Source organism: Macrotis lagotis, chromosome 1 (genome assembly GCF_037893015.1).
Source record: "Macrotis lagotis isolate mMagLag1 chromosome 1, bilby.v1.9.chrom.fasta, whole genome shotgun sequence".
Taxonomy (NCBI): domain Eukaryota; kingdom Metazoa; phylum Chordata; class Mammalia; order Peramelemorphia; family Peramelidae; genus Macrotis; species Macrotis lagotis.
This window is the reverse complement of record NC_133658.1, coordinates 608,890,757-608,913,122: the sequence shown is the minus strand read 5'-3', so window position 1 is coordinate 608,913,122 and position 22,366 is coordinate 608,890,757. Positions and strand designations below refer to the sequence as shown.

General features: G+C 38.3%; 1 protein-coding gene across 1 annotated transcript in view; it reads left to right on the top strand.

Annotated features, from left to right (window-relative positions):
- Positions 1-22,366, top strand: part of LOC141507380 (zinc finger protein GLI2-like) — a 125,615-nt gene that overhangs the window by 33,535 nt on the left and 69,714 nt on the right. Inside the window, exons 2-3 of the mRNA XM_074214972.1 lie at positions 14,249-14,451; positions 19,710-19,895. Of these exons, the coding sequence (XP_074071073.1) occupies positions 14,249-14,451; positions 19,710-19,895 (389 nt within the window). The remainder of the gene's footprint in view (positions 1-14,248; positions 14,452-19,709; positions 19,896-22,366) is intronic.

Here is a 22,366-nt window from a genome sequence, read left to right as displayed (position 1 = left end):
GTAGTGATGATAAAAATCTCAAAAAGTCTTCAGATCTACAAATATTTTCACCCATCTGAAAAAAAAAATTTCCCTTGGACCTCACACATTTTCATTAAAATTTATCCTTTGTTTCAATAAGTTGAAAGTGATCCTATTATCCCCAAATGTTCTTTTCATTCCTCTGCTTATGCTCATCCCTTGAACTGAATTGAATTGGTTCCCCTTCACTTTTTCACAAATCCTTATCTTATATTTATTTCAAGACTCAATTTTAGTTTATAGGATCATAGGTCTGTGAATTTACAGCTGGAAGGGCTTTCAGAGGCCATCAGAGCTCCCCCTTTTCATTTTACAGATGAGTAAACTGAGGCCTCAAGAGGTTAAGTGAATCAAAGCCCCAACTTCCTCCATAAAACCTTCCCTGGCCAATTGAGCTCCCTGTAATCTTTTCCTTCCTTTGAATAGTCATATCATTTATATGTGTCCCACAAAGGCTTTCACTTTATCATTTACTGACTTGCATTGCTCTCTTAGGGGTAATGTGGTATAGTAGATAGAGTGCTAGGTTTGTCATGAGAAATCTTGCAGTTCTTAGTCATATTTGAAGCTTACTAGCTATGTGGCAAGGCAAGTCACTTAAACACTGAATGTTTTAGGCATTGTCTAAAATTTAATCTTTAATGAAGGTGAAAAGAAATTCCCTAAATTCAAGTCACAGATTCTCTGTGTACTGGTCTCTGGAACAATTTGTGTTGTTCAAACTGGGAGGGACTTCAGAGATGCTATGGTGTGATACTCTCATTATATAAAAGAAGAAAAAAGATCCAGAGAAACAGTGTGACCCACACGTGGCATGCAATTCCTATTTTTTAAAATCTATTTTCATTGTTTCAAGTGCAGAAAAGTGAAATGACTTGTTCCTTCAACAAAATAGTGGCAGGATTATGACTCAAGTCTCCCGACTCCAAGTTCAGTGCTCTTTATATGACACAACAAAAAACTTAATGTCTTAGATCAAATTATGTTGACTTGATTCTAGTTTTCATGCATGCTGATTATCTTTTCTGGCAATCATTCTTCATCCCTAGCTTTTAGAAGAATGACATAAATCAACAGAAGAAGCAGTTGGAACAGAGGCCCAGTTTATCCAGTTTACCCAGCCCCAGGAAAAGGGAATACACTTTCTCTGGTCTAGATTTTACCTGAATGAGGTCCTGCTGGCTTCTGTTTGCTAGTCACTTAACCTTTTCTATCTCATCGTTTAACAATTGGAGGGGAAATTTTAACATGAAAACTCTACATATGAGTTGAGCTTTCTGTCTCTTTTCTCTCTATCCTTTACCTACTTCTGGGGTCAGAATTGTATAGTAAACACATCTCCCTATCCCCTACAGTCTTCAACATCCCATCTTCTCTGTTCCATATGCCTGGTATGCCTCCCCATGATAAGAAACACTGATCCAGCTTTTTTCAAAAAAGTTGTATATTTTCCATAATTTTGACAAATTCTCCATCACATGTTATCTGAATGTGGAACTCACAAAGTCTCTTCCCAACCTCATCTCAAAATTATTCCCTTATCCTTAGGTATGTCCTACCAAATCTCAAAACCTGCTTAATATCATAGAATATTAAAGCTACAAAGGGCCGTGGAGATCATTTTACATAGGAGGAAACTGAGGCACAAAGAAGAAAAGTGATTCAAAGTCATATGGCTAATTGAATTATTGAACCTAAGTTGCCAGAGTCTTAGCCCAAAGATCTTTACACTATAACACACTACATGTCTCTGTTGAAGCAGGCACCTGGATCTAGAGTCAGGATGCCTATAGATCAAATATTGCTTCAAACATTTACTAGCTGTGTGACCCAGGACGAGTTATTTAACCAGTTTGCTTCAATAGTTTCTTGATTTATAAAATTGAGATAATACCACCTATCAGGGTTGTTGTAAAAAGCAAATGAGATAATTGTAAATGCATTATATAAAAGCCTGGCAAATAAACATACATGCATATATATGTATGTAAATGTATGTATATATGTGTATATATCTGATGAATTATTTATATGATGAATTCACTTTACTAATTGTGTTAAAGTGCTTGTTTTTATTTTATATAGTTTTATTTTACTATACACACATTTTTTAATTGATCATCTTTACCAGTGACTCTACTTTTAAGTTAAAACTTCTAAAAAGCACGGATTATGTTAAGGTAAATCTTCTTTCAAGAGAACATGACATAGTACAGAATTTAGTTCAGTGCTTTATAATCGTTTCTACTAATGATCATTCATTCAGCAAATATTAAATGGCTGCATTGGGAAAGAGGGCTAGGGGGTGGGGAGAGATCAAAAGATGAACAGGACATAGTTCCTGTTAAACAGTATTTAATAGTATCTGAGTCTCCATGTGAGAAATGGGGAACAACTGTTCATTCTCAGATGCATTTCAGATTCTTCTCTCAACCTCAGAGGGGTCTGCTAAGCTAGGGTCTCATCTTCCACAGTACCTGTGAACATTTGGGTTGGGTTGATGAACTGTTGTCTTCAGAGGCAATTGAAAGGAAGCAAGGGGAAGAAATAGAGGTTGCTGGGTTCCCTGAACTGAGACCACTTTCCTGACACCAACTCCCACTGCCCCCTTCCTGGTCCCCTTACAAAGGGAGCTGAGGTCTTTACAAGCCAGACAGAACAAACTATAGACTCTGATGTCCAAGCTCCTAGTTCATAACATAAACAACTCTTAGGAAAATTTAGGCTTCTTCCCAATGTTGTTGCTACCAGTCTATTAAACACACGCATACATATACACATACACTCAGAGCATAATCTTGCTAGCTAGACACATCACTGTCTTTATAGGAGCAGGATAGCTAAAGTTTGAGATTTAAATTAATCAAAATGATACCCTGTCCGACCCATATCTCCTGTTTGGACCCCATCTGTAGGGTCCATGGTGATTTCTTGGCAATGATCCTGGAGTGGTTTGCTATTTCCTTCTCCAATATATCCCCTTTTTTACAGATGAGAAACTGAGGCAACTAGGCATTAAGTGACTTGCTCAGTGTCACACAGGTGGCAGGTGCTTCAGGTTAGATCTTCCTGACTCCAGGTCCAGTGCTGTATCCACTGAATCACCTATCCTCCCCATGTAATCTGACACATAGTAATTTCTTGATAAATACTTACTTTCTTTCCCCTTCTTCCCTAATTTTCCAAATCAAGTTGCAAAAGTAACTGTCAATACTGTTTAGTTCCAAAATCTTGTGATAAACACTCACTATATTCAGTAAACTTTGGCAGGAATTTAGAGGTATACAAAGTTTAGGTGAGACATATAGTACCTATAAGGTTTGGAGCTTTTCAGTCATATGAGGGGATAAAATTCTCATAGACAACCATAATAAATATACTAAATAAGCGGATTAGAGAGTTATGTAACAAGGTGCTATGAGAGATTTGGGGGAGAAAGTAATGACTCTTAGGATATCAGGGAACACTAAGAAAAAGAAATAGCACCTATTAGACCTTCAAAGGGTGTTGTCTGTCATGAAAAAGGGAGGAAGACACTGTGCAAGCAAAGACATGGAAGTAGAAGAGCCCAGGTTGTGATCAGGAGACATTGAATAATGCATTTTGGCTAGAGTGAATGAAGGGAAGGGGGCTCAAATAAGTTTGAAAAACTAGGGCCACACCAAACTTGGCAAAGCATTGAGAAGTTTGAATATTACTCATATTTAAGAAGAATCCACAGAAACTTTTTTCAAGAAAAAGGAGATATAGGAGATTCATGCATAGAAATGATAAGTTTGGCAATAGTATAAAGGATAGAGAAAGAAAGGGGTCTGGGGAGAGACAATAGAGTTAGGAAGCAATCGTAATAGACAAGGAAAGTGGTAATAATGGTGTGTTCTAGAAGGAGTTAAAGGAATAACATATAACAAAAATGTTTCCAACATGGAAGATTATATAAAAGGAGGCCCTAGAAAGCTGAAACTAGAGCTATCTTGTCAGAAACATGGAAGTTGGTTTGAGGGTTTGTAATCTAGAGCAATGGCAGGAGAATAGACAAATTTGAGAGATATTATAAGAGTCAGTTCAGAACAGAAAGATTCAGAGGAAAAAAGTCTGGATTTTCTAAGAAAAGTGTTGTTATTCTCTTTCTCCACCCCACTTCTCTTGCATAACCTACAAATTTCCACTGAAATCACCTTTGCTGGGATTCAGTCATCAGTCTTTGGACACTTCCTAATTTCTGTGATAAAACCTAAATTCCATTCTCCAGATTAAAGGATTGGTGACAGAATAATAGAGCTAAAATAGACTTGAAATATTATATTATCCACCTCTTTTATTTTCCAGATGAGGAAATTAAGATTTAGTAAAGGATGTATCTTTCCCAAGGTCATCAGAGGCTTAGCCAGAACTAACTGGAAACCAGGTTTTCCAGTGCACCATTTTGTGCTGCAATTTAATATTACCCTTAAGAGGAAAGGATATTTGACAAAGAGTTGTTGATGCCACTGAGCTCCTTTGAGGTTTGTTTTGCTTCTTTCACTAGGTTCTCAAGTTTTGGAAGTGACTTCAGATTAATGATAGTTTCCTCATTAAAGCTACATATGAAGCGTGGACCAAGGGAATCATGTTGGCTCAGAGATCATTTGTAAAAGAAATGGGATCTCAGAAATATCAACTGATTCCAAAGGAGTTCACAAAAAAGAAAATGAGAAAATCACTCCATTATTTTTCCTGAAATGTGTGAATTGCCAAATATATGGATATCCCATTCATCATATATTTTTCTAGAGTCTCCTGGAATCTGTTGAGAAGCAAGTCAACTCTAATACATTATTGTTTTTCCACTAGGAAGTAGAATAGAAGACCAGACAATTCCAGTATGCAACTACTAGACTACCATTGACATTTTTTCCTTCCTCTTGTCTGTGTCCTAAAAAAATTCTCCCTGAATCTCAGTTTCCTCTAAGTGAACACACTATAAGCATAAAAGCCAGTTACAGGTCATAGTCCATGACCCATGGACCCTTCCAACTTTAAAATTCTATGAAACAATGAATAACTTAATTCCATTCAAGCTTAGCTGATATTCTCACTGACCCAAGCACATCAGGCTTGTCTTTGCTTAGGCTTTTCTGCCTCATTCTAACCATGAGTGTTTAATTCCATGCCCTTGATTACTCTAGTCTATGGATTGATTGATTGATTAATAATTAACAAAGCTGCCATGTTTAGAGCTCATTTGGACAACTCTACCTTACATATGAGGAAGTCTTTGGTGGTTCTTAATTAAAGGGAAGTAAGCATCTTATGAAATTCTTATATTAAATCTTAGCATTAATTCCAATGGGAACCCTGGACATATATTTCCTGATTCTTGACTGTTTTCTACTCAAGCATCCCATCATAGCTATCTGACCTTCTTAGATACCAAAGATCAAGAATTCAGTTAACAAAAGAATCCTGATGGGTGCAATGTGGGATATATTGAAGATTTCAAGCTCATGAGAAACTTATAGTCTAAATGAGAAGATGATATCCACATTTAAAAAAAAGAAGAAGAAAATGACCTAAAAAATACAAAAGAGTTAATCTGTGCTAGTGAGTATTATAGTCAATAAGAGCTTTAGGAGTTCAGGAGGGAAAACAATCCAGTGGCTTAGGAGGAGAAACACTGGGTTGGAATTCTCTAGACTTGAGATCTCATTCCAGTATTGTCATGAAATCACTGTGGTATCTTAGACAAAAGAACTCTTAGTATAACAACTTAATGCCATCCCAAAGTCCTCCTCATGGTATAAAGCAACTTCTTTTTAAATCTAGCCACAAACAAGCCAATGCTTGCTTATTCTATAATCATTTACCCAAATTGGGAGTTAAATAGCCTTTTTATTTCTTTACCTGCTCTCTACCTTTCCATTCCACCATTTTGGACATTTCACTTGATGTTGCCTTCTTCATCAGAAAGCAAGAAGAGAACTAAACCTACATGTATTTGAACTATAATCAGACTCCTTTCCTAGTTGTCTTTTCTATCTTCCCCTCCCATAACACACACACACACACACACACACACACACACACACCCCACACACATATAGAGCTTTAATTATTCCTGACTCGTTATAAGAGTTCATGTTCTTCCCCTTTTCTTTGCCTGCCAACATTCTGCCCATCTTCAAGTCCTATTATCTCCAAGAAATTGCCTTTGAAACACCAGTCAATAGTAATACCTTTCCTCCCACACCATCCATGACATATACAGTTTGACCACATATTTTAATTTTAACACTTCATAGAAATATAGATTAAGAGCTTAAAAAATCTCTAGGGTAAAGAGGGTACCCAATCCCTCTCATTCTACAGGTGAAGAAATTAAGGCTGGAAAATTTAAATGATTTACCCAGGGTCACACAAGGAGAAAGTGGCCTTCTACCCACCCATTACTTATCTATAATTTCAGCACCCTCCTCTCCCTTTCTTCACTCTCTATCTCTGTCTCTCTATGTCTGGCTCTGACTCTGATCTCTCTGTCTCTGACTGTCTATCTCTGTGTCTATCTCTTTGCCTCTCTCTCTCTCATCTGTCTCTCTAGCTTTCTATCTTTCTGTGTGTCTCTGAATCTGTCTCTGTCTCTGTTTCTGTCTGTCTATCTCTTTGCATCTATCTCTGTCTCTGACTGTCTCTGTCTCTCTCTTTTTCTGTCTATCTCTTTGTGTCTCTCTGTGTCTCTAACTCTGTCTCTGTCTTTGTCTATCTCTCTCTCTCTGTGTCTCTCTGCCTGTCTGTCTGTCTCTCTGTCTCTTTAGCAAAAGGGTTAAATGACTTGCCAAGAGTCCCACAGATTTGCTATACTCCTGACTCTCCAGTCTTTCTCTCTTATGACCCACAGTTCTCACCTTCCTCAACCTTTTTCAATGTGTGTTATCATTTTCTCTTGGGTAGATAGATGTCCTCTGAGGGCAAGGTTTGACTTTTTGATTATATTTGTATTCCCAGTGTCCAGCACAGTGCTTAGCCCATAATAAAGGTAGCTAGGGGGCTCCATAGTGCAGGGTAACCAGGTCTGAGCTTAAATTTGGCTAGCTGCATGATTCTGGGTAAGCCTCCTAACCCTGTTTGCCTCAGTTTCCTCATCTGTAAAACGAGATGGTTCTTCCTGACTCTGGGCCCACCTGCCACCTAGCTGTTCCAATTACTTACGGGGGATGCTGCAAAAAAAGAGCTTTGAAAGGGACTTGATGTCATTTGATCCTTATAACAAGATAGGTGCTGTCTTTATCTCTATTTTGCAGAAAAGGAAACTGAGTGTTAAAGAATTTAAATGGCTTGCTCAGGGTCCTAAAGCAAGGAAATGGCTGAAATGGGACTCTGAAAGTTTTCTGGTTTCCCAGCCCCACCTTCCCTGGATTATGACACATCTATGTTTTGGGTCGGGGGTTGGACCAGATGACCTCACTTCTGAGATTCTGTGATTTTGCGATCCTGGGCACAAGGCCAGATCTGACAACAGACTTCTTAGGCCAAGCAGTATTGAGACTAAGGAGTTCCATGAAAGAAAAGCATTTCTACAAAGTCTTCATTAGAAGAAAAATTAGCTAACTGTTTTCTTAATGACTACATTGGAGAGACAGCAAGAGGAAGAGAAGAGGGCCAACTTCATTTTTTCCACATGGAGTTGTGTTGATGCAGAAATAAAATCCCCAACCAAGCTATAATCTAGACTCTGGCTCCTCTTTCTACCCTCCTCCCTGCCTTGCCCTTTAGCCTCATGAATTGATGGCTTTTCCTACAGCCTTGTCAGATGCCCAGAGGCAAACAGCCTCAGGAAGTCTGGTCTCTAGTTCTGCTGTCAGTGGCAGGCCCCATCCCTGGGATCCCAAGTCCAGCCAGGGTGGTGCCATGAACTCCCTCCACTCCAGGCCACCCCATTTAAAAATGGGTCATCTGGGAAGGACCTGAGTCATCTATGAAATTCCAGAGCTTTAGAGTAACACAGACTGAGGTTAGGTGGCTTTAAATCACCATGTAATCATCAGCTTGTCATTCGAAAACTCTTCTGTGGTTGTTGAGAGCTATTGGTTAGAGCCCTGGGCTAAGGAAGCCAAGATTCATAGGTTTGATTCTTGTGTGGGCCACTTAGTTCTGCTCTGTTCCATAGCCACAGATTGCACCCCAGATCTCAGCCAACTCTCACAGAGCCACAGTCACAAGGGAAGCTGGGGGATTGAGAATTGATCAGTATAAACCCTCCCCCATTACTGGAGGAAGTACTCATTGAAGGTTATCTACTTCAAACTCTGATCTCCTTCAACAATCTCCTTTACAACAAACACTTCTGGTAGTTGACCACTTAATCTTTCTTGAATACTTCTAGTGATGGGAAATTGCTCTTATCTCATGAGGCAGCACAGTCTCATATTTTTTTTTTGGAAAGATTTTATTTATTTTGAATTTTACAATTTTCCCCCCTAATCTTGCTTACCTCCTCCCACCCCCCCCAGAAGGCAATTTGTTAATCCTTACATTGTTTCCATGGCTTGCATTAATCTAATTTGAATGTGATTAGAGAGAAATCATATCCTTAGGGAAGAAAGATAAAGTATGAGATATAACAGAATTATATAATAAGATAACTTTTTTTTTAAATTAAAGGTAATAGTCTTTGGTCTTTGTTCAAACTCCACAATTCTTTCTCAGGATACAGATGGCATTCTCTGTTGCAAATATCCCAGATTTGTGCCTGATTGTTGCCCTGCTGGTATGAGCAACTCCATTAAGGTTGATCATCACTCCCATGTTGCTGTTAGGGTGTACAATGTTCTTCTGGTTCTACTCATCTTGCTCAGCATCAGTTCATGAAAATCCTTTCAGGCTTCCCTGAATTCCCATCCCTCCTGGTTTCTAATAGAACAATAGTGTTCCATCATATACATATACCACAATTTATTAAGCCATTCCCCAGTTGATGGACATTCATTCAATTTCCAATTCTTTGCCACCACAAACAGAGATGCTATGAATATTTTTGTACAGGTGATGTTTTTACACTTTTTCATAATCTCTTCAGGGTATAGACCCAGTAGTGGTATTGCTGGGTCAAAGGGTATGCTCATTTTTTATGCCTTTTGTGCATAATTTCAAATTGCTCTCCAGAAAGGTTGGATGAGTTCACAGCTCCACCAATAATGTATTAGTGTCCCAGATTTCTCACATACCTTCCAACATTTAGCATTTTCCATTCTGGTCATGTTGGCCAGTCTGAGAGGTGTGAGGTGGTACCTCAAAGATGTTTAAATTTTAATTTCTCTGATAATTAATGATTTAGAGCAATTTTTCATATGACTATGGATTGCTTTGATTTCCTCATCTGTAAATTGCCTTTGTATATCCTTTGACCATTTGTCAATTGGGAATGACTTGCCTTTTTAAAAAGAATTTGACTCAGTTCTCTGTATATTTTAGAAATGAGTCCTTTGTCAGAAATACTAGTCCCAAAAACTGTTTCCCAATTTACTACATTTCTTTTCATCTTGGTTACAGTGGTTTTGTCTGTGCAAAAGCTTTTTATTTTAATGTAATCAAAATCATCTAATTTGTTTTTAATGATGTTCTCCATCTCTTCCTTAGTCATAAACTGCTTCCCTTTCCATAGAACTGACAGGTAAACTACTCCTTGATCTTCTAGTTTGCTTATAATATTTTTTTATGTCTAAATCCTGTTTCCATTTTGATCTTATCTTGGTATAGTGTGTGAGGTTTCCAGGTTTCTGCCATACTAACTTCCAATTTTCCCCAACAATTTTTATTGGCGAGAGTTTTTATCCCAATAGATCCTAATCTGTTATATTAAGAGAGGGAGTGTGGTATGTAGAGACCTTTAAGCCAACAAGACCTGAGTTCAGGTCTCACTTCTGACACTGCTTGTGTGGCTCTAGGCAAATCTCTTAGGCTCTCAATGATCTAGATCAGTGGTATCAAACTCAAATTTAAAAAGGGGGGGAAAGGAGACTAAACTATACTTAAGGATCCCTGCAGGTCACATATAGACTTAGAAAACCACTTATGTTCATATATTTTTATTAATACATTAACACATTAAAATCAGATAGAAATTACATTTTTATCTGATTCTGGCTACACTTAGATGCTCCTTTGTATGATACTTCTGCTTTAGGTAACTTCCTAAGACACTAAATTAAAGCTAAGGTGCCAATATACATTAGTAGAGAGAATTTTCTTACTCAGGAATTCCCTGTTCCATATGTCCAAATCCTGGACTTATCTTTATCCCTTGTTATATTGAGCTGTAAACAATCTCAGTTCATTGATCTAACTTCATTTCATTGTAGTTCGGCCTTTGGAAGCCCCACAGATTACTTTTCCATCCATGAAAGATTTTCACAAGTTTGAAAGTCACCATTATGCCCCTTCTAATCTTCTCTAAATAAATGTCTTTGCTGATTGGGGTCAATATCATCCCTTGCAGCAAATTATAGAAAGCATGTGCCACTGTCAGTAAAGAAAGATAGATAGATATAGTATTGTCTTTAGCAGTTCCCATTTCCCTTGTTATCACTTTCCTTTTCTTCATCAGAAACCCAGTTAAACAACACTCCAAGGTTATAAGCTGGGAAATGGGGAGCATAGTGGTACAATTAACCAAGGAGAAATATGAATAGAAGGGTTGAGTTTAGTGGTTAGGATGATGAATTTAGTTTCAGATGTACTGCATTTTATTAGTTTATGAATTTCTAGCTAGCTAGAAATATTAATCAGGTAGTTGGAAATATGAACTAAAACTCTGGGGAGGAGGGAATTTGGAATTTGGGATTTTAGAGGAAGAAAAGTTTTAAAAGTTTTAAGATCTAGGGTGGGACCTTCCTGGTCAGCAGCTAAAAGCTGAGTGGAGGTATAGAATTCAAGACAATAAGGTGATATGATATTAAAAGCATCATCTAAGTTGGGGCCAGGAATGCCTGGTCCATGGACTGTATAAGACCCATGTGTAAGGCAAAATCATTTGATCTAGCACTGTCAGGACCACCATAGGCAGGACTTAAAATTCAATAAATTTAGGAGTTTTTAGTGATTAATCAATTAAATGTTTGACCAAATAGAGCAGGCTAATTTTTAAGTTAATAATTTTGTATAGCCCATGAATGAGGAATGATGTTATAATATCTAAATGGCCTTTGGCAGAAAATAGCTTCTCCTCCCCGATCTAGGTGGATATTGACAAATCTGAGGGTAATTGTAGGATCAAGATTGTCACATAAAATATTAAATCCAATGCAAAAAGAAATCAAGGAAAGAATTGGGAGAGTGTTGAGGAGGTTTGCAAACAACATGGATAAGAATCAGGAGAGGGTGATAAAGGAGAATTGTTTAGTGATAGGGTAGAATACATTTGGAAGTGGCATAAAGAAAATGTTGACTCCACTTTCAGGGGGTAATGAGAAAAGGTGTAGGGGAGGAATCCAAAGGAATGAATGTCCAATGGTTAAATATCAGACAGCTTGATAAGTTACAAACAAGATTTTGGGTGTATCAACTCCTTCCTGTCATGCCTCATTATACTTACTTGCAAGGGCAACATCTTTATATATACTGTGAAAGAACTCATCTGTATAGTCTAACCTCTGAGAACATTCATATATTATAGCATTCAGGGATAAGAATTTTATATAAATCAAGGGACGTCACACCTGCATATTTTACCAGGGCAGGGGGCAGTAGGTGGCACAGTGAATGGAGAACCAGACTTAGAGTCAGAAGGACAGGACTTTGAATCTGGCCTCAGACACTTGCCACTTACCAGCTATGTGATCTTGGGCAAGTGACTTAAACCTGATTAACTTATATCCAGGATCATCTCCAGTCATCCTAATTCATATCTGGCCATGATCCTAGATGGCTCTGGAGCAAAGTGAAACTTGTGACCAGCACCCTTCACTCAAATTCAAATTATGTGCTTGTCACAGTATCACCTCCTTAATGTCATGGTCTTCTTCAATAATGAAAGACAAACATCAACATTTCCCCTGGGGCATTGATTTTTCAGTGAATGACAAGCCTAGTTCAGTATTGAATTTAGATGATAACTACTTAAGGTTATGATAAACCAGTTATCAGGCTCTCTTTCCTTCCCCCTCACCATAGTAGGTTTCATACCTAAACTATTCAGCCTATATATGATGCTATAATTTAAGGAGAAAACTTCTGATGAATTGTTATGACACATAAGGTCTATAAAGTCATAGTGATAACTCATATTTACATAGATCACCTTGAAGTTTGAGCAATTTCTTCCTAATAGTCCTGAGAACAGATATTCCATCTGTTATCATCCTTGAGACTTAAAAGAGTTCACTGCTAGTAATGTCAAACGCAGGAATTCAAACTCAAGTCTCTTCTGACTTGAAATCATTACTCTTTTTACTAATGTTCTTATTGTCTGTGACTCTGTGTGTGTGTGTGTGTGTGTGTGTGTGTGTGTGTGTGTGTGTGTGTGTGTGTAATAGGCTATGAATTAGAGGCAGCAAGATAGTACCTAGTCAGAAAGACCTGAGTTCAAATATGACCGCATTTACTTGATTGTGGGATCCAGGACAAGTCATTAAACTTTTATTTGCTTCAAATTCTCATTTATAAAATAGAACATAATAATGCCTTGGCTTTATGAGGATAAATGCTAACTGCCATTATGATTAGAATCAGCCTCATTATTAATTTAGTTATGTAGACTACTTAGGGTTACCTTCCTCACAGGAGAAGTATTCCTGAAAATATATATATGTATGCTGAAATTTTAAAAATCAAAAAGAAATTTTCCCATTATCTTCACATTATAGTTTCAGATTGAACTTCAGTAGACAAGGACATCTAGCACATTAAGCTTGAAACTTCTCCATCTTATGGAGAATATCTAGCTTTTTGAGAAGTTTTTATGAAAACTAACACTTCAAAGCACTAAGGGGAGTCAGAGTTATTAGCACTTGATACAAAAGATTCCATGGCTGAGACTTCAAAATCTTAATGGGGAGAGACTAGAACGTCTTATCCTGCTGGTTGCTTCAAAGTGGAAATAGCAAGTAAATGTGGAAGCTTATCCTCTTGAATGGAAAAGCAACTCACTGGTTCTGGTCTATAATAGTGCACAAAGTTGAAGGAAAGCATAATTATTATTTATTGGAACCCTTTAGCAAAATTCTTTTACAATTGTGTTAGTGGCTACTATGTTTGCTCACTTTTCATATTTAAAATCAAGAAGAAAACTGAACCAAGGACAGGGTGCTGGATTTGAAGTAAGGAAGATCAAGATTGGGATTTTGTTTCCTATACTTACTAATTATGTGACCCTTGTGAGTTATGTAATGTCTCTGGGCCTCAGTTACTTCATTTATAAAATGAGGTGGTTGATAGCAATGATTTTTTTTTACTATTACATTTAATTTTTATATATGTAAACAGATTTTAAAGACATTCTTTAAAAATTTTGTGTTCCAAATTCTCTCCCTTTCTTCCTTGCTTTCTTGAGAAGGTGATGTACATGTGCAATCCTGCAAAGCATTTCCATATTAGCCATGTTGCAAAAGACAATGTGGACCAAGAACCTCAGGAATAATAAAGTAAAAAAAAGTGTGATTCAATATGCATTCAGACTCCATCAGTTTTTTCTCTAGATATGGATTGCATTTTTCATCATAAATCTTTTGGATTGCCTTGGATTATTGTATAACTGAGAATTGTTGTTGTTGAGTTGTTTCAATCATGTCTCCATGACCCCATTTGCAATTTTCTTGGCAAGGATACTGTAGTGATTTGCTATTGCTTTCTCCAGTTCATTTTACAAATGAGGAAACTGAGGCAAAATTAAGTGACTTATGAGGCCAGTTTACCACCTAGCTTCCTATGCTGAGATTAGCTGTCATTTACAGTTGATCCTTGTATAATATTGCTGTTACTATGTACAATGTTCATCTGGTTCTGCTCATTTCATTTTGCATCCGTTTATGTAAGTCTTCAGTGATTTTGAAGGTCCCTTTCAGTTCTAAATCTATGATCCTATGATCCCTTTGCACTGAAAATAATTGACCTTTCACTTACAAGTTTTGGGACATTCAGTTCTCCCTGGTGAGGGTGTGTCTTCTCACAGTGAGGAGTCCCTACCTTTCTTCTTCAACCCCCTTCCCACAGTACATTGATTTGGTGCTTTCTTACATTTCCTTTTCTCTTCCCACAGGCCTCCTACTCTGAGTGGCAGCCCTGTTATTTCTGATATCTCCCTCATCCGGCTTTCACCACACCCTGCAGGTCCTGGAGAGTCACCCTTCAACCCCCCTCATCCATACATGAACCCTCACATGGAACACTACCTCCGCTCCATGCATAGCAGTCCTACCCTCTCTATGATTTCAGCAGCACGAGGCCTCAGCCCAGCTGAGGGTGAGTAGGGGGCTAAATTGTGGGGGATTTGGGATGGTTGCTACAAACATAGAATCATACTGATTACCTGTAACAGAATATTAGTAACTGAAGCACTTTCTTTTTCCTTCTAAACAATAATGAACAATTTGTTTCCTAAGTCACAATTCATAGTCAGTTTGGACATAGTAGGGACCTAGACCATCTTTTCTTTTGGTCATGAAGAAAGGGTATTTTAAATAAAATGGATTTGTAGATTGAAAGAGTCTTAGAGATTCTCCAGTTTTACAACTTTGTTTTACAGCTATAGAAATTGAAGTCTTGAGATATTAATTGGTTTGCCCAAGGTCACATAAGTAGCATAAGGATTAGCATGTAGTAGGCATTTAACAAATTCTTATTGGTTGATTAATTGATTCATTTGGATTTCATCCAAGGTCCTCTGGCTCTAAAATCTAGTGTATTTTCTAGGACATATTATTGTCTATTCCAATAGTCTGCCATTTCTTTCCCTGCCAGACTCCTAGAAAAATTTTCTATAATTGTTACCTCAGCCTTCTTGTTCTCTTTTTCTTCTCACCATTTAACTAATCTACTCTCACTACTGATCTCTTTATTCTTAAACCTTATGGCTTTTCCCCATCCTCAGTCTTTATTTTTCTGACCTCTACAGCATTTGACATTGTTAACAAGCCCCTTTTCCTGTATATTCTCTTTTCCCTGGGATTTGATAACATTGCTCTCTCCTGGTCTCCTCCTACCTACCTACCTCCTCCTCTATCTCCTTTAACAGACATTCATCCATATATTTTCTGTGAGATGTTGTATCCCAAGGCTCTCCCCTGGGTCCCCTTCTTTATTCTCTTTTAGATACTTTCTAGACTAGCTAGATTATTAGTTATGGAAGAAGTGTGCTAATCTGAGAATACCCTGAATCATTAAAAGCACAAGTTCCTCTCCCTTTCTTTATCACTATCTAGACCAAGCTAGATATTCATTGCTTATATGCAGTCATGAGTCAAATCTTTCAATTCTGTCCCTAAAACATCCCTTTCTTTTTATTCCACTCTCTTAATGCTTTCCTTGTCCCTCATCCAGACTCTTATGATAACCTCCTATTTGGTTTTCTTAGTTCCACCTTCCCTTTCCAATCTATCTTTTACACAGGTGCCAAATTGATATTCTTAAAGCACATATCTGATCATATCACTCTCCTACTTAAGAAGCTGTAGTAGCTTCCTTTTGTCTCTAGGAGGAAACATAAACTCCTCTGTTTGATATTTAAAGTCTCAAAATCTAAGTCTATCCTACCTTTCTAGGTCTATTACACACTACTTCCCTTCTTTGTAGGTTAAAGTGACCTACATCTGTTTCCTACATACAACATGCCATCTCTAATTTCTGTGGAATGTTGTTCCCTTCTCACCTCCATCTCATAGAGTCCATATCTTCCTTTAATATTTAGCTCAACTTCCCCTTTCTACACTAGATCTTTCCTAGTCCCCCATCCCTACACAGCTCTTAATTTCACCCCACCTCAATGTCTTTGCATTTACCTTCTAATATTATGTTAAATCCTCTTATATCTTACAACTTCTGACACTGGCTCCCTTGCTTTTCCTTAGATGATCATATGACTTCAAGCATTCCCACTGTCTGTCTCCCAGTGATGGAATTCTCTTTCTTTTTTACTTACATCTCCTGGTTCTCCAAATTTTTTCATGGCAACTCAAATCCTACCTTCTACAGGAAGCCTTCATTGCTTTTACAGTCATTTGTATGCTGTTCTCCTTAATTAGAATATAAACTTTTTTTTGGAGGGGTGGAGCCAAGATGGCAGCATGAAGGCAGGAATTCCAGGAAACTCATGCCCCCCTAAAACTCTGAAAGCCATCAAATTATGACTCTAGCCAAAATCTAGAGGGACAGAACCCACAGAAAGACTGAGTGATACAATTTCCCAGTCCAAGATAACTTAGAAGTCCTCTGGGACAGGTCTGATCCACTGGACTAGGGGTTGGAGAAAGCCACAGTGCAGCACAGCCAGGCCAGGAACCTGAGTCCATGGTAGAGGGGACATTTTAATCATCGAGAACAGTTGGAAGGGGTGGTGAGAGAACTCTGCTGCACTAGAGTGAGTGCAGAGTGGAGATCCAGCCTCAGAGCAGCCTGCAGTGAGAACCTGCAGTGGGAGTTGGCAGATCCACCCAGCACCTCCAGAGTTCTCAGTCCATAGATGATAAGGGGGTCAGGGGACACTACAGAGGTTGCTCTGCTCCCCTGGGGCAGAATTCATCTGTTTGCCCACACCCAAATCCAGGTTGCAGTTTGGGTTTCCATTCTACCATAGTTGAGCAGAGACCATCATCACAGCTCCAGGGCAGAGGGGAGGGCCTGAACACAAGCAAGAGAGCAGTCAGAGCCTCTCATAAGACCTTGGAGGAATTAAGGACCCCGTGGGTTGTCCCCAACCACCCCCTCCCCAAAGCCTTGGAAATGTGATAAATCAGTCATAGGCTTTGGAAATGAGCAAACAACAAAAAAAAAAAGAACCTGACCATAGAAAATTAGTCCCATGGAGGATCAAAATACATACTCAGATGATGACAAAATCAAAGCTTCTGTATCCAAAACCTCCAAGAGAAATTGTAAATGGGCAATTGAAAAGCAATCAAGGGAGGTAGAGGAAAAAATGGGAGGAAAAATGAGAGCGATGCAGATAAATCATGAAAGCCAAATGAGCATCTTGGTAAAAGAAATATAAAAAATACTGAAGAAAGAAGGTAGGCCAGTTTAGGCCAAATGGAAAAAGCAACAAAAAAAAGGCAAATGAGGAGAAAGATGCCTTAAAAAGCAAACTTGGCCAGCTGGAAAAGGAGATAAAAAGTTCTCTGAAAAAAATAACTTCTTCAAATACAAAAAGGAATTAAAGGAAGCTGATGACTTTGCAAGAACTCAGGAAGAAATAAAACTGTACCCAAAAAACTAAAAATTAGAAGAAAATGTTAATTATCTCATTAGAAAAACAACTGACGTTGAAAACAGATCCAGGAGAGATAATTTGAAAATTATTGGGCTACCTAGAAGTCATGACCAGGAAATAAGTCTAGACTTCATTTTTCAAGAAATAATACTGCAAAATTTCCCTGAGATCCTAGAAGTAGAGGGTAAAATAGAAATTGAGAGAATTCACTGAACACCTCCTGAAAGAGATCCCAAAAGAAAAACTTCCATGGATGTTATAGCCAAACTCCAGAACTCCCAAGTCAAAGAGAAAATACTAAAAGCTGCCATAAACAAGCAATTCAGGTACCATGGCTCTATAGTCAGGATTACACAGGATCTGGCAGTATCTACATTGATGGCTAATGGGGCTTGGAATATGATATTCTGGAAGGCAAAAGATCTTGGTTTACAACTGAGAATCAAACTACCCAGAAAAATTGAACATCCTCTTTCAGGGGAAAAGATAGACTTTGAATGAAACAGGAGACTTTCAAACTTTCCTATTGAAACAACCAGAACTGAACAGAAAGTTTGATCTCCAAGTACAGGACTCAGGGGAACCATAGAGAGAATGGATGAGAAGGACTAACTATAAGGAACTTAATAATGTTGAACTGTTTGAATTACTGCATGGGAAGAAGATACTGATAACGCATATGAACTTTCTCATTCATAAGCACAGTTAGAAGGAGCATGTATTGACAAGGCACAGGAAGGAGCTGAATATAATGATATAATATAGTAAAAACTGGAGTCAATGGTGATAAAAGGTGATAAAGGAAAATACTTGGAGGAAGAGGAAAGAAGAGGAAGAAGGAGCTAAGATATTTCACATAAGAGTCAAGAAAAAGCTTTTACAGTGGAGTGGAATGGGGGAAGGTGTAGGGGGAGATGAATGAGCCTTCATTCTCATTTGAAATGGCTCAGAGAGGAAATAACATACACACTTAATAGGGTGAGGAAATCTATTTTACCCTAGGAAAAAAAATGAGAGGAAAGGCATGGGATAAGGGGGGATGGGGGAGGGAAGGGGTAGTAGGTGATAGAAGAGAGGAAAGATCAAGGGAGAGGGTACTTGGATACAACACACTTCTGGATAGGGACCTGATGAAAGGAGAGAGAAAATGGAATAGATGAGAGTGGGGAGGAATAGGGTGGAGGGAAGTACAGTTAGTGATAGGAACTATGGGAAAAATATTGAAGCAACTTCTCTGGTGACTATGATGAGGAAAGCAACTCATCCCAGACAGAGCCATTGGAATCTGAACACAGAATGAAGTACACTTCCCCCCCCTTTCTCTTACTATTCTTGAGGTTTATCATCCTTTTGAGGAGGGGGGGTTTATGAATACTCTCAGTACAAGATTATTGTAATAATATAAAATAAATGAAAAAGATTTTTAAAAGAATGTAAGTTTTTTGATGATGATGTCAATAATGAGGAAGAGGAGGAGGAAGATGTTAAATCTAGGGTAAGACGTGCACTGGGGATAGTAAGGAGAAAAGCTTGGTTGACTTAGAGGCTTAGTTAGGAGAGTAGAAGAAGAAAAGGTTAGAATGGTAAGTTGAGCCCTTGCTTATTGGTTCCATATTTTTTACATGAATTCCATCATTCTGCCTTGATAAGTGGGGCTTTGCCCTTTTCTTCTAATCCCTAGTCAGCCAGGGACTGTAAGATCTAGGGAAAGCAGGATTGAAAAACTTCAGCTGTGGAGAAAGAGGCCATAATGAGTTTTGGCAGGCGGCAGGTTTTATCTAGCCAAGGAACTTAACGAGCACTCGGCATTGGGTCTCTACTTGAATTTTCAGACATAGCTATCGTTGACCAGGCTACAAACGTCTGGCTTCCACGGCGCCTTCTTTTTCCTTTTCTTTTTCTTTAAAAACCAGATCAGCTGGGATGTTGATGCTGACAGCCCTGTAGCTCCCAGTTTCTACAGGAGTCCCAGTTTGTTGAGGGTGGGGAGAACAGGGAGCAAATGAGAAACTGTTTATGAATTTGAGGAAATGGAGGAATGTGGAGGCCTAGGCCTGGTCTCTTATTGACAGAAACACACCCCTTATGGAACGTCAGCAGAGCACTGAATTGGATGCTTGAAGTGGAGGAAGCTGCTGGGGAAGTTCAAGGGGAGGCAGAAGATGAAGAGAATGGAATTGAATAGAGACTACTATGTCCCTGTGGACATTTTTTTTTCTTATTAAAGAGGAAAAAATAAGATTGGTGTAAGATTTTGATTAATTCTTTTTCTCCCCTGCCTTCTCCCTTCCCTTAGTGGCCCACGAGCACCTTAAAGAGAGAGGCCTCTTTGGCCTTCCTCCTCCAGGGACAAACCCTTCTGATTATTACCATCAGATGACACTTATGGCGAGCCACCCAGGCCCTTATGGGGACCTCTTGATGCAAGGCGGAGGAGCTACAGGTGCCCCCCACCTCCATGACTACCTCAACCCAGTGGATGGTAAGTACTGACAGGACAATATCCTGGATGTGGGGAAGGTGGGAAGGATGTCTTCCTTTATTGATTATGCCAAAAAAAAAGAACTAAAGCTTGATTATCATTGTTGATTCAAGTGTTAAGATCCTATTTTATTGATTTTAAAAAAATAAAACCTCATCTGTTTTTGTAAACTAAAATTTTTAGATGGTTTTGAGAGAAACTTGGTTGGTTACCCAGGGTATCCATATGAAGGTGGAGCCTGCTTATGCCCATTTTCAAGAAAAAAAAACAAAAGATGCAGAGAATTCTCTGTGCTAGGAAACTAGTTCCAGTGTTTATGATGTTTGGCTAAGTTTGACCCCATTTGCCCAGTTCAACTCAGAGAGGGTAGTCTTTAGGGACCCTTCTACAGATGTTAATGAATAGTTCAGTTTAGCACTGGGAACCCCATTTGCTGATTAAAAGAGCCACATGAGGGTCTTATTGGATTCAAGTCACAGAATACTAAAGTTGGACAGTACCCCTGGAAATCATCCAGTTCAACCTCCTAATTCCAGGTAGGGTAATATCCAAACCATCCAGGAAAAGAGTTATTGGTCTAAGGTAGACCATGGCTATAGGTCTAAAGAACTTCAGTTGTTGAGTACTTGATTAGTTAAAGTGGTTACCTTCCCAACATTGTTGCACCATGTCCATCAACTGGAGAATGAGCCTTAGGAGAGTTTGGAGTTATCAGATTTCCTTTATCATGAATATTTTGTGCTGATTCAGAGTTGACATCTGTGAACCCACTGAGTTATTGGATATTATAGATGGAAATGCCTTTAAGAATTATTTAATAGCCACTCTACCCCTAAAATAGCAAAGGAACCTTGGGCCAGTCACTTCTCATCTCTCACTTCATTGTTCTCATCTATAATATATGGAGGTTGGATTAGGTGATTTATAAGTAAGTGAAACAGAAGCCCAAAGAGTTTTAAGTGACTTGCTCACATTTTCACCTAGAAATGATATTTTAGTTTTTTTGTGTTGTTTTTCTGCCTCCAAACATAATTGCGTGAAGGGGAATCTGGGCTGGTTCTGACTGATTATTCCCTAGAACAACTTTGTGTGCCTTTAGTTCCCTCTATGGTTTTCCTTAGAAGGATTTTTTCCCCCCTTGTTGTTAAGAGTTCAGCCAGTAGATCAGCCAATGGGGAGATGTAAACATCAAGGCTATTAATAAATTGTGTAAGCCCCTTGTAAACAAGCCATAAAAGGCAACTCCTACTGAATGACTAGTAATTGGATTAATCTCAGTACCTCAAATTAGATCTCAGAGTGCAGAGCAGAACAGAAATTACTGACCACATCCAATGCTTCCATTTTCATTACTCTGTCACAGGAACTAAGGAATCAAAACATTCTTTCCATTTCACAGATGAAGAAAATAAGAAGACCACATGAGGTCCTTCTTTTGGTCATACAATAGAGGATCTAGTCCTGTCATTTCTGATGTCCAAGTCAGATCTTTGAGATATCACTTCTCAGTCATTGTGAAGTGGTTTTTTTAAATTGATATTTTATTTTTCCAATTACATGCTATGAAAGCTTTTCAACATTTATCTACATGCATATGCATATTCATAAGTTACATAATTTCCTTCTACCCTACCTTCCAATCCCCCCACTTCAGCAGCAAACAGTCTGATGACCATTGTACATTACATTTGTGTTTGTGTTTGCAGATTAGTCATTTTATGTATGAGGAATTAGGATTAAGGGGAAACAAAAGAAAACCATGAGTTTAGAAGGAAAAATATCAGAGAAATTTTTAAAAAGTGAACATAAAAAAGATTCTGTAAGTTTTTTGTTAGTTTGTTATGTTTTGTTTTTCTTCATCTGGAGGTGGATAGCATTGTCAATAACAAGTCTTCCAGGGTTGTCCTAGCTCTCTGAACTGCTGAGAGGTGTTGCATCTATCAAAGTTGGTCAACTCACAGTGTTATCGTAAACATGTACAATGTTCTCTTGGTTCTGTTCTCTTTGATCAGCATCAGTTCCTGTAATTTGTGGAGGTTTTTTTAAGGTATGAAAAGAGTACACTGAGGATCAATCATGAAACAAGAGCAGTAAGAAATATGTAACCCCTAAACAGGGGGAAATTATCAGAAATTCTTCTGATTTCTTATTTGTGTAGGAGAGTCTCTGAGTTAACTTGCATCATTTGGTACCTAATAGTTATAGCTAGCTTTCACATGATGCTTCACTTATAAATGAAATTTTAAACCTCACAACTACATGAGGTGAATAATATAAGAATTACCATGGCCATTTTACAGATGGAAAAAAAAACTGAGACTTCAAGAGATGAAGCTACTTATCCTATATCACACAAGTAATAAGTGCCAAGGTCGGACTTGAACTCAAGTCCTCTGATTGAAAATCATCACCACAGCCACCACCTCCCTACAGTTTTGTTGTCCAGTTATTTCAATCTGTCTGACTCTTTG